Source organism: Nymphaea colorata, chromosome 11 (assembly GCF_008831285.2).
Source record: "Nymphaea colorata isolate Beijing-Zhang1983 chromosome 11, ASM883128v2, whole genome shotgun sequence".
NCBI lineage: Eukaryota > Viridiplantae > Streptophyta > Magnoliopsida > Nymphaeales > Nymphaeaceae > Nymphaea > Nymphaea colorata.
Genome location: NC_045148.1, coordinates 11737417 through 11750778, shown reverse-complemented (window position 1 = coordinate 11750778; position 13362 = coordinate 11737417). Strand labels below are relative to the sequence as shown.

At 40.9% G+C, this 13362-nt stretch overlaps 2 protein-coding genes across 4 annotated transcripts in view; both read right to left on the bottom strand.

Annotated features, from left to right (window-relative positions):
• Positions 1–10031, bottom strand: part of LOC116264123 (lipoyl synthase, chloroplastic) — a 40371-nt gene extending 30340 nt beyond the window's left edge. For all 3 annotated transcript variants that reach the window (XM_031644133.2, XM_031644135.2, XM_050080460.1), the window contains exons 1-2: positions 9541–10031; positions 8823–9004 (exon numbers count right to left, since the gene is read on the bottom strand). In XM_031644133.2, the coding sequence (XP_031499993.1) occupies positions 8823–9004; positions 9541–9945 (587 nt within the window). In that variant the 5' untranslated portion in view covers positions 9946–10031. The remainder of the gene's footprint in view (positions 1–8822; positions 9005–9540) is intronic.
• LOC126410520 (uncharacterized) lies at positions 4532–6176 on the bottom strand. Its single transcript, XM_050080461.1, has 2 exons — positions 5142–6176; positions 4532–4848 (listed from the first exon to the last, which is right to left on the bottom strand). Exons 1-2 carry the CDS (start codon positions 6169–6171, stop codon positions 4805–4807), a joined length of 1074 nt encoding a protein of 357 aa, XP_049936418.1. The 5' UTR covers positions 6172–6176; the 3' UTR covers positions 4532–4804.
• Positions 10032–13362: the final 3331 nt, after the last annotated feature.

Genomic DNA, 13362 nt, shown 5'->3' with positions numbered 1-13362 from the left:
TTCAAAATAGCAAATGCTAGAAACATCGTGCCATAGAAAAGGCAAAACAAACACCTAAGAGAGAAGAAAATTTCTTGCCAGATGATATCACTAATTCAAAAATATTACCTACTTGAAAGGAGCTGAAGGATTCAAGTTTCCTACAGCATAACATAGAATTTAGTACCCAACAAAAACAATAATTAGAAACTGCAGAAAAATTAGCTCAATAACAAGATCAAAAGTGTAAGACTATGACTTTCCTAAATCGGGTAACTTTATGTACTCAAAGGCTGCCTACAGTAGAACCGATTCCAGTAGCAGAAGAATCACATAGTAATCAGGGGTGTAAATGGATCAGATATATGATATATCCAATTACCAATCAAACTTCAATCTCTTTAGTCACATGTCATAAAGAAATTTGGATCCAATTACTAATCCGATTCAAATCCAGTATGCAGTTTCATGATCAAATCCAATTGGAATGTGAGGTCCTTTTTATCCAATATCTGACACAAAAAGTCTAATAAAGATGTTCAACCCCATGTAAGTGGGAGGCTTATGCTAGATTTGAGTTCAGCTTAAGAAATAACATCTAAATTTGAATCCAATCTGAACCCAAACCATTCCCATCTCTAATGTCAAATCTGTTTCGCCCTTTTTTTCTTCTGTTCTTGTCACTGTAACACGGGTACTCCTCCAACCGTCCAGTACCGGTACGGGCTTCAGTACGCCATTGGTGCAGCGTTGACCGTACCAGGTATGGTCAACGCACCGGAGGCCGTATCGATCCTTTTTTCGACACTGTCAAAGTTGACCGAGTCCAAATATGTCCGTTTTTTAATTTTAACGATTATTTGATTTTATCTTTTAAAACTATTTTAACGTTAAAAAAAGCATAAGTTCGAAACCCTTAAAACTTAAAACATGTTTTCATTTTAAGTTTTAAGGGTTTTCTCACCTCTTACCGAGCGACATCCAGCGGCGACTGTCACGATATATTTCATTTTTCTTTTCATTGTCATCGTCTCCACCCCTGCCTTCGCCGCCGGCGACGACAGTCGGCGATCTTGAGTCTGTTTTTTGTGTTCCCTTTGTTTGTGTTTTTGTTCCCTTTGTTTGTGTCTGTTTTTTGTGTTCTATTTTCTATTTTCGGTTCTAATATTTGTGTTTGTGCCTATTCTCCATTTTCGGTTCTAGCTTTGGAATTATTCAATGTGTTGATAATTTGATAAATGTGTTCGGCAACCTGTTTGGCTAATTGATGGTCGTTTTCTGATTAAGAGGTCAAATAACTTAACTATGAGACATGTTTGAGTCTCCTCTTGCAGATTTTTCATCTTTGCGTCTTCCCTAGTTATTGTTGTGATATATAGTTTCGTGAGAGGATTCATCTATTTGGAATGATCCCTGTTTCTATTGGTTCTGTGTTGCAGCTCTTTCGCTAGGTGCTTTTCAAACATAAGTTGTAATGGCTGATAAAGGAAAACAAATGATGCCTATAGGAAGCAGAAATGTAGAAAGCAGCAGTGGTAGTGTTAATACCGCTACAGTAGAGAAGGATAATCCATCTCAGCCTCTTTGGCGCTATGTGAAGTGTAGAAACACGAACCACAAAGAGAGAGAGAGTGGAGAACGAACACACAATCTACGTGGAAAACCTCAGAAAGAGGTGAAAAACCACGGGGAGGCTCTGACCTAGGTGCTCACCGCAACCCTAGGAGAGAGAAAATTATATTCACTTAATTCAACACTAAACACAAGTGACAATATAAAGAGGGAGAGAGGAGAAGCCGCCTAGGGTACCGAGCCGGCCTCGGTACCCGCTCCCCATAGAACCGGGTCCAGGAATGGACCCGGTTCCCACAGCAACATATTTTAACACTCCCCCTCAAGCTTGGCATACATGTCAAACATGTCAAGCTTGCTAACATTCTTTTCGAATGAAGAAGTACAAAGCCCTTTAGTTAGGACGTCTGCAACTTGATCTTCAGACTTCATATATGGCAGAATCAGCTCCTTTGAGTCAATGCGTTCCCGGATAAAATGGCGGTCAATCTCCACATGTTTGGTCCTGTCATGTAGAACTGGATTATTGGCAAGATTAATCGCAGACTTGTTGTCACAGTACATCTTCATTTTATCTCCCAGTTCCACACCAATATCAGTCAAAAGAATCTTCAGCCACAGCATCTCTGTAACCCCCATTGCAACAGCCCTGTACTCAGCCTCAGCACTAGACCTCGAACATACTTCTTGCCTCTTACTTCTCCAAACAACTAGGTTACCTCCAAGAAAGATACAATACCCTGTAGTAGACCTCCTTGTGTCAGTGCAACCTGCCCAATCTGCATCTGAGTAGCCCTCAATAGTAAGTTTGTCTTGTCGAGTATACAGCAGTCCTTTTCCTGGGTCATTCTTTAGATATCCCAACACTCTTTCTGCACTCTTCCAGTGACAATCCGTGGGAGCATGCATAAATTGACTTAGCACATTTACCGCATACGTGATATCAGGGCGAGTTAGAGTAAGATAGATAAGCTTACCTACTAGCCTCTGATATCGCCCTTTTCCTTCCTCATCCAGAATAGTGCCCGTCTTGATACTTATCTTAGTTCCCGACTCTATAGGAGTAAGATAGGGCCTACAACCAAGTTTACCTGTCTCCTTTAGTAAGTCAAGAGTGTACTTCCTTTGATTCATAACCAGCCCTGTCTCTGATCGAGCAATCTCTATTCCCAGAAAGTATCTCAGCTTACCCAGATCCTTGAGGTCGAATTCTTTAGCTAATCTCTCCTTCATCTTTCTGTTTTCTTCTTCATCACTGCCAGTGACAATCATATCATCAACGTAGACAAGGAGAAGACTCACCAGACCATCTCTCTGCTTTATGAATAGGGTATGATCTCCATTTCCTTGCTTGTACCCAGTAGACTTCATAACGATCCTTAGTCTCTCAAACCAAGCTCTAGGCGACTGCTTCAAGCCATACAAAGCTTTCTTGAGGTGACAACATTTTCCCTCTTGAACATACCCGGGAGGCATGCTCATATAGACTTCTTCCTCCAGATGGCCGTTCAAGAACGCATTTTTAACATCAAACTGGTCCATGCGCCACTTCCTGTGCACAGCAAGAGCAAGAATAACCCTCACGGTCTTCAACTTTGCAACAGGGGCAAAGGTCTCAAGATAGTCGATCCCATACTTCTGGCTGAACCCCTTTGCAACCAAAAGAGCTTTATATCGATCTACAGTGCCATCAGGTTTGTACTTCACGTTGTAAACCCACTTAGAGCCAACTAAGTGTGTCCCTTTAGGGATATCAACAACTTCCCATGTTTTGTTCTTAGCTAACGCACCCATCTCCTCTGTCATAGCATGTAACCACTTGGGATCATCCTTAGCATCATCCACCGACCTGGGAATAACAACTTTGGATAAGGTTGTGATAAAACATTTGTAATTTGTACTGAGCTTAGCATAAGAAACAAATCTCTGAATAGGGTGAGAAGTACATGACCTGGTGCCTTTGCGCAAAGCAATGGGGAGCTCTTCATTCGATGGACTTGGGTCATCCGGGGAGATCACAGGATTGGGATTGGTTCTATCCTCATCACCAACATCTTCCACTGTAGCTTTCTCCTTTCTGACATAAACCTGGCCAAACAAGTGATCCCGGGCAACAGTGGGCTGAGCATCCACCGTGACCCCTTCCATATGGCTGCCCTTCTCATTACTGACCGTGACCGTGTCAATCACACTGGGACTAACCTTGTAATCCAAAAACTCCATAAACTGAATCAGCTGGTTAGAGGAATACTCTTCCCCTTTGTTCCCAAGACACTCCCCCTGAAGAGGATTCACCGAAAAATACGACTCATGTTCATGAAATGTGACATCCCTCGAAACATACACTTTGGAAGTAGTGGGATACACACATTTATACCCCTTCTGAGTGGAAGAGTACCCCAAGAAAACTCCTTTAATAGACCGGGGATCAAGTTTTTTGAGAGTAGGGCTATGATTATGCACAAAACAACTGCACCCAAAGACACGAGGAGTAAGAGGCCACGGATTCTGAGTGGGCCACAGGGTAGAATAAGGAGACTGACCATCCAACACCCTAGTAGGCATACGGTTAATGAGATGTGCACTAGTGAGAAGTGCATCACCCCAATACCGCTTCGGGACATGACGTTGGAACATAATGGCCCGGGTAACATTCAATAGATGACGATTTTTACGTTCAGCTATACCATTTTGAGGAGGGGTATAACTACAAGAGGTTTCATGAACAATACCCTTGCCTTTCAAGAATTCATCAAGGGATTGGGAGACATATTCCCTTGCATTATCCGTACGGAAAGCTTGAACAGTAGTATGGAATTGAGTCTCAACAAAGGCAACAAAGTTTTTCACAACTGCTGGAACCTCACTACGTTCTCGCAACAAGTACACGAACGTACATCTAGAGTAATCATCAATAAGCGTCAAAAAATAGTGACAACCACCACACGTGGGTACTCCAGAAGGACCCCAAACATCGGAATGAACTAAGGCAAACGGATGAGTGGTTTTATTCAAAGAAATAGGGTACGAAGCCCTGACATGTTTAGCCAATTGACACACTTCACAAGCGAAGGAGTCAATGGAGACAGAAGCAAACAAATGAGGAAACAACTTCTTTATTAACTGGAAGGGGAGATGTCCAAGTCGCTCGTGCCATCGCAGAACAGTAGATCTATCGTTCACACCAGACAAGTGACCACTCGTGGCAGAAATCAATGCTGAAGCAACTTGTACCGGCAGCCTGTAGAGCCCATCAGTAACCGAACCAATCCCAATCTTCTTCCCCGTCACCAAGTCCTGCAGGGAACAATGATCAGCAGAGAAAATCAGATTACAGTTTAATTCTTTAGTAATACTGCTGACAGAGAGTAAGTTCACAGGAATATTTGGAACATGCAGGGCATTGTGGAGACGGTATTTGTTCAACAGGGACAAGCTCTCTTTCCCAGCCACAGAGATAGAAGACCCATCTGCCATAGACACGCGTTGCTTGCCAGAGGAAAGTTGATATTCTTGAAAGAGTTTAGAGTCCCCTGTCATGTGGTGAGTGGCTCCACTATCAACAATCCAATCACCAAGAGAAGGATTACCTTGATCAGTCGAGGCAACGAGGGCTTGGGCTAGCTGAGCCCCTTCAGACGTGGAGGACTCCTCAGGGGTAGTAGATAGACGGCTGATGTACGCCTGTAGCTCCTTGAGTTGAGCAGGGGACAACTTGGACTTTGCACCACTAGAAGAATTGCTCTGACTGGAATCAGACACAGAAGGGCTACGCTTGCCAGAGGGAGGACGACCTCTGACCAGTCTCTTCTCGGGATGAAGATCCCAACAGAAATCCACCGAATGCCCCAACTTGTGGCAATGAGTGCAATGTCGGGCAGGACGCTGCCCAGTCCCTGCGGCACGGCTGACAAAGGCAGAAGGGCCATGACCGGTGTCAAGATGCATCACCTGGCGACGTTGTTCTTCAGACTCAACACGAGCATATACTTCCTCTATCCCCGGAATCTCATCACCATTAAGAATCTGGCTACGAATAGACTCAAATTCATCCCGCAGGCCTCCCAGAAACAGAAACGTACGGTCCATCCATTCCTTTTCCCAGTAGAGGGAATGATCTGAACCGCACGTCCACTCATCAGTCACATGATAATCTAGCTCCTCCCATTTGGTCTTCAGGGCAGCATAGAAGGCAGCAACAGACAAATCACCCTGTGTCAGAGAGTAAATACTGCGTTTAATCTGATAAGTGCGCAGATGTCTCTTCTTGCGACCATACATCTTTGCAAGCACAGTCCACATATCAAAAGAGGTCGGCTTCCGCAGAATGAGGGGCTGGATATCGGATGACACGGAGCTGATAATCCACACCTTCACTTGGCTGTCCTCCAACGCCCACGTCGCCCATTGAGGATCAGATTTGATGGGCGCAGGTTTGTCGCCAGTGATGTAAGAGAGACGCCCACGGCTAGTAATCCCAATCTCGAGAGCGGCAGACCAAGATAGGTAATTGTCCTTGGTCAGACGGATGGAGGTGACCTGGATCGGCACGTTCTCAGTCTTGGAGGCACTGCCCGTGTCAAGAACGGCATCTTTTTGAGTCCCCATCGCTTCTGCCATCACAAATAAGCACACAACAACAAGAGGCACAGCAGCGGGAATGAGGCAACGGCGACGGGAAGGAGGCAGCGGCGACGGCGGCGGGAAAGAGGCAGCGGCAACGGAAAGCAGGCGACGGCGCAACACAGAGGCCACCCACGGTGGCAGAAACAAAGAACGGGCCGAACGGAGGACCGCGGAGGCACAAAAGAGGACGGCGGAACAGAGGACGGCGGCGGCGGAACAGAGGACGGCGGCGGCGGAACAAAGGACGACGGCGGCAGAGCAGGGCGACGTCACAAGGGCAGCAGCGGCGCCGGAACATCAACGGCGTCGGGCGACGAAAAAACTTGACGATTCTCGAAAAAAACGCTTCTCCAACTCCGCAGGCTCTGATACCATGTAGAAACACGAACCACAAAGAGAGAGAGAGTGAACGAACACACAATCTACGTGGAAAACCTCAGAAAGAGGTGAAAAACCACGGGGAGGCTCTGACCTAGGTGCTCACCGCAACCCTAGGAGAGAGAAAATTATATTCACTTAATTCAACACTAAACACAAGTGACAATATAAAGAGGGAGAGAGGAGAAGCCGACTAGGGTACCGAGCCCGCCTCGGTACCCGCGCCCCATAGAACCGGGTCCAGGAATGGACCCAGTTCCCACAGCAACATATTTTAACATGAAGAAACTAGGAAAAGGACCAGGTGGTGGTGGGAATGTAATGTTTTCTTGCAAATTTTGTGATATAATGTTCACGGGCTCTTATACATGTTGCAAGGCACATTTGTTGCATATCTCAGGCGTTGGAATTAGACCATCCCATAAAGTAACCAACGAGGAGATTAAGATATTTAAAAAAGAACAGGATGCAGCTGAGACGAAGAAATCTTCATCCAAGTCAAGTGTGTATGTTCCTCTTTATGCTATTGAAGAAGGTGAAGATGTTTCAAAGAAAAGAAAAACATTAACACAAGCATTCAATAATATGGGAAGGGCAGAGATGGATAGAAGGATCGGAAGGTTCTTTTTTGCAAGTTCACTTCCTTTTAATGTAGCCAGAAGTCCTTATTGGAAAGATATTGTTACAGGTTTGGCTAATTGCAGTTTGAGTGGTTATGTACCCCCGAGTTCAGTAATTCTTGCGGAAGAGAAGGCAAACATTGAAAAATTATTAAAGAAGAAGAAAATTTCATTGATACAATATGGAGTATCCATTGTTTCTGACGGGTGGACTGATATACAAAGGCAGCCACTGATAAATTTTATTGCTTATTCGCTTGATGGACCAATCTTCTTGAAATGTGTTGATGCATCTAGGGAGTATAAAGATGTTGAGTATTTAAAAGGGCTATTTATAGAAGTCATCAAAGAAGTGGGTGAAGATAATGTTGTGCAAATTATTACTAATAATGCTCCAGTTTGCCAACGAGCATGAATGAATTTGGCAAGTGATCCCAAGTATAGTCACATATTTTTGACTCCTTGTGTGGCACACAGTATAAATCTAGCACTTAAAAGTTAAAACTATTTACAACCCATCAAAAGATGATCCAAATGCCGGTTTCTTGTGTTCATGCATTGAGGAGCTTGAGCATGATGTCAAAAACATCAAAAATTTTGTTGTAAACTACAACAATGCTCTTGCTATATTTAATAGGCATTATGATTTGAAATTGTTGAAGGTACCAGAGACTCGTTTTGCATCCATTATTGTAATGATAAAAAGAATAAAGCAGGTGAAAGATGCATTAACACTTATGGTGACTGACAATGATTGGGAGTTTTATCACAATGATGACATTGTGAAGGCTCAAGAAATTAAAAAATGCATTTTAGATGATGAATGGTGGGATAAAGTTACATATTTTTTGCAGTTTACAAAGCCTATTTGGCAGATGCTGAGAGAAGTAGATAAAGAAGGACCCATGCTTCATAAAGTTTATGATATGTGGGATAACATGATTGAAAAAATTCAAAACATCATTTTTAGACTTGAGAAGAAGAATGTTGCACTTGATGATTCTGAGTTTTTCGATCATGTGCATACAATTTTAGTAAGAAGATGGAACAGAAGCAATAACCCTTTGCATTGTATGGCACACTCCTTAAATCCCAAATATTATGGACAAACATGGTTGGCAGGAGGTACTGGTCGTGTTTCTCCTAATCGAAATCCAGAAATATCAAAAAATAGGGAGATATGTTTGGGAAGACTATATTTTGATCCTCATCGGTTGAAGATAATAAATAATGAGTTTGCGACCTTCTCTGGTGGAAGAAATGATTCAATACAAGCTGCAATGGGAAGAGATGAAGAAGATCCTGTTAATTGGTGGTTATGTTTTGGAGCATCGACACCAAATCTCCAACAACTTGCATTGAAGTTATTATCTCAACCTGCAACCTCTTCATGTTGTGATACTTGTCAACCTCTATCCATGAAAGCACATATACAGATAGGAAATAGCATAAATGAAGCCACAATTCCCTCAGATGTGATACTTGTGTCAACCTATCCAAAGACATCAGTGATGCAAAATTCACAAACTTCGATGTTAACATATTAAAATATCATTTAGTGGTATTAATCTATTTCAAAGATACTTATAATCGAAGTATCAGGAAAACGAAAAGATTTTCATCTGCTTAATCAACCAACAAACTCACCCCCAACTAGCTATTGCTCTTGCAGTGTTCTCTGGTTCCATAGGATCTGCTGGTGAAGGATTCCTGCTAGTTTTCACAGCGCAGAACCTACAACCCCTTGTACATGTATCCCCTAAAAGCATGATCGTTGCGGTCCCAACACCATCTCCTTCTTCGCCAGCCCGTCCCCTTCCATTCCAACACTGCAAACAGCAAAACCAACTGCAAATGACCATCTAGAACAATGGCCTTCGAAAGGCATTGGTGCATCAAAAGTAAAATCCGTTTACTAACAACAGAAAGGGTCCAAAGGGACAAGTTGATTTTGCAGCGTTTATTTAAAAAAAACAAAATAAATAAAAGAAAAATGCTCAGACAAACAAATTGACTATGAAATGCTAGAGAAACCTCAACATCAAGCGAGCAATATTGACAATTCCAGAAAGGAAAGATGATCACAAAAATTGTTTTGATAGCTACATCAACAATAGACATACTAAACCACCAATCACCCAATAACACAGTCAAATTCCTAGAAAAACTGAAACTGTTGGAAGCACTACGGAAAACAAATTGCAACGAACAGTAAATAACCCATTGCTCCAGTTTCATTCCAAATTAACGAATGGATTCAAATGCTCTATAAGGAAAGAACTTATAGAATGAGAGAGAGAGAGAGAGAGAGAGAGAGAGAGAGAGAGAGAGAGAGAGAGAAAGAGAGAGAGAGAGAGAATCTAGCCTCTCCAATGTTGGGGCACTGGGCTTCCTCGCAGACAGTGTGGAGCTTCAGTTGGGCCAGCGAGCCTTTGAGCTCTTTGTACCTCTCCCCCTCTGGAGCCCTCTGCCTCAGCCATTCGGGCTTCTTCACGTCCAGGTGCCTTCCCGTGTAAGGCCCCACTCCTCCAGGGTACGACCGACTCACCGGAAGAGCGGACGATTCGAAGAGATTGGACGAATCTGCCGGTGACAGCAACGTTGATCCACCAACTTCCTGCGACGATGATAAGTCTGCCGCCTCCGATCTGATATTGATAGCAGAGAATGAAAGCTGTCTTGGACGAATCCCGAAATTGGGAGTTCTGGAGCGAAAATAAGCAGAAGGAAGAGATGATGAAGAAGAAAGGGAAGAATTGACCATGGCCATGAATGGCCGTCGCAGCGACAGAGAGAGAGAACTCGGGAACTCCCACAACACTTTTAAAGGAGGGAAGGGAAGGGAAAGGATGTTTGTTTGGACAAGGATGGAATTTATAGTACTTCCTAATAGTTAAATTGTTTAATAAAGAATGAAAGACCCATCCCACCTTGCCCGCGTGTTTCTCAATGGAGAGTCACTAATAGTCATAAAAACTTACATAAAAAAAGAGTGAAAACATCATAACAACAAAGAAAATATCCTCTTAAGTAATAACTTTAGATCAATCAAACAAAATGTTGGTAAACAAAATAGTTGTGTGAAGACAAAAAAAAATCACATAGCAAAATAAAAAATTACATTCTTGTCTTACATAATTCCAGCAATGCTAAGCAACCTAAGTAAAACATTCTTTTGCTTAAAAGAAGAACAAGCAAAAAAATGTTTTTATCCTATCTTTATCACCACAGTTTGTAACTCGTTTTTCAAGACCAATATCTTTAAATGCTGAAAATATGTCTTCTTTAGAATATTTGCATCTCTGTCTCGGCTCTGGTATGACATTATTTTTTTCAATTGCATTAGCAACTTTGTCAAATGCTTCTTTCATTATTTCAATCTCTTTTAAATCATCTTCATTTGCACTTCTTCTCCTTTTACGCTTTGACATTGAACCTACGGGGGCTCCACTTGGACTTCACAGTCGTCTCCTAGGTTGATAAATGGTTCTAATACTGCTTGATTTTGCGAAACCATTTCATCGATAAGCTGGATTGTGTTGCCAGTACCCTCACACGCTAAAGTCATTCGGTTGCGCCTCTCTTTCACTGTCATCGATCCTTCTCCTGTTGCTCTATCATTACCAAATAAATTTACCAGCTTATCATAATTCGGAACAGGTGCCATCATCCACTTTTTTGTCATTGGATTTGCCTATAAAAAACACCAAACCACTATAAGAAACTCATATTTAACATAAATATGAAATTATAAAAAAATAATATTAAATTGCTAAAAAGAAAATTAGATACCTCTATAAGTGGCTTCCATACTTCGAGTTCAACTGTCCACATATTTGTCCTTGAATCAATGCTAAATTCACTCAAACCATTTCTAAAGATATCATAACAACTACTGAAATTAGTCTTCAACGTTTTCATTCGATTTTTTATGTGATCCTTGGTGAGCATTTTACCCAACTTATCGTTCAGCTCTGTCACAACATTATCATATGCAGTTGTAGTAAAAGTGTCATTCACTCGATTACCTATTGCTTGTTGAAGCAGTAATGCATCAATAAGCGCATCATCCATAGATTGGCTCCATTGTATCTTATCAGTCTTTCCAGCATCCATAGATTGATTCTTCTTCATTGTTATTAGTTAAATGTAAAATAAAACAAATTTAGGAAAGACATTCATAATGAAAATAACAAATCACATGTAATAATAAAGATCAAGTAATTACAATCATATAAGGAAAAGAAACTCAATAGGTCTCATATACACTAAAATTCAATCTATTGAAGTTTCAAGTTGATAGTTCTGCCACATAGTCTCTGAAATGATTTGTCGTGTGAATTCTCCAACCCTGTACTCTTCGTCTACATCAACTTGAACGTATTGATTTTCACTAGGTTGATTCCTAAGTTCTGCATCAACAACTTCAATAATGCTAGCATCTGGATCGACACCCATGAGAAAGTTGTGCAATATACAACATGCTAAAATGATGTCTGACTGTGTATTGCACGAATAGGCTGGTTCTGTCGAACTAGCTATAATTGGGAATCTTTTTTTCAAGACACCAAATGAGATTTCAATGATGTTTCGCAAAGAAGCATGCCAAAGATTGAACAACTCTTTTTCATTTTGTGGGTCACGCTTGGAGTATTCTTTCAAGTGATATCTCACACCCCTAAAGGGTGTGATAAGTCCACCCTTTAATGGGAAACCAGCATCTACAAGATAATATTTACCTAAAAAATAAAATCAATCACATGTTAAGTTCATCTTTCAAAAAATGTTTAAATTATACATGCTTTTAATTACAATTACCTTCAGGAATTTTTAGTTTGTCTTCTCTCGTTAATGCATTTTTTATGATTCTCGAATCAGAAGCAGTTCTTCCCAACCTACTAATACATATGTAAATTTCATATCAAAAGAACATGCAGCCAACACATTTTGAGTTAGCCAATCTTTTCTACCATGGTATTTCGGTGCATCCTCTGAAGATACTTTAACACGAACGTGCTTTCCATCAATTGCACCAACATAATTCTGGAATACAATTCAATGTTAATGCAATATTGACATATTATAAATCATAAAAATAAATAAATTAATTTATTACCTGAAAGTATGGATAAAATCTACTATTGTATAAGATTTCATTTGGCACAGTTGATCCGTCAGATTGTTGAATGAATTTATCTTATAATAGAATAATTGAACTCAGTACTTTGTGAAAATATCGAGAAATTGTCTCTGTTGAACGATAGAACCAAAACTGAACCCTGCGTTGTTTATATGTGTGCGACAACATCATGAGAAAGATAGAAACTTGCTCTTCTACTTTACAATGTTTTGTACTACATAGTCCACCCTGTTGTCGAAGAATATCACATAACTCTTTGAAAACTGATGTTCCCATGCGTGTTATGTTGCGGCATTGTACATCGTCATCTAATTTGTATATAATTTGATCTCTAATTTTTTGTCTTTCTTCTTAAGATAGTCCAATTGATCGATGCATAAGTTGTTGTCGACGTTGTCTACGACATATGAAATAATAAAAACTATAACATAACCATAAAACAACTTGTTGTTGTTGGTGTCGTCTCATGTCTTCTAATATATCTTCTAATCTGCGACAAGCTGCAAAGCGAAAGACAACTTTTTTTTTATGATGATGCTCATATGTAACAAGTTGCAAGCTAAATATATAACTAGCGACATCAACAATCAACCAATCGGTCTCTTTATTTTTATTTCATTATTAGCATCCAAAAACCTTATTTCTGATTGGACCATAAACCGATGAACCATGGGAGGAAGAGAGGACCCTTCGGCTACAAAGGAAACGAATCTGGTTCTCTAATATTTTTCACCAACTTAGTTTACTTTTATCATGATAATACAAGCTACCAGAGAGGGAATGCAAGGAAACTGAGCCAATGGGTTGACGAGACAGAGCCATTGGCATAGCTTACCCATTAATGGCATTCTCGCGAGGCACAGCAAAAAGTTGTACAGAAAATTTACACCATTTAACTAGGCACAGCAAAAAGCTGCAATGACAATTATAAATAAGCGCTCAGAAATGATCCAATAATATAATAAAGCACCAAACTTTTCAACTTCATCAAAAACACTCTCATCAAACTCTCAAACGATCACTTCTTTAATAAAAGTATTAAATTAA

What these genes read in the sequence shown, in the direction of transcription:
- LOC126410520 (XM_050080461.1), bottom strand. Translation starts at nt 6,171, where the DNA reads ATGGCAGAAGCGATGGGGACTCAAAAAGATGCCGTTCTTGACACGGGC. An exon ending in CGTTGCCTCGACTGATCAAG is followed by an intron (nt 4,849 to 5,141) that starts GTAATCCTTCTC and finishes TGTTCCCTGCAG; the next exon opens with GACTTGGTGACGGGGAAGAA.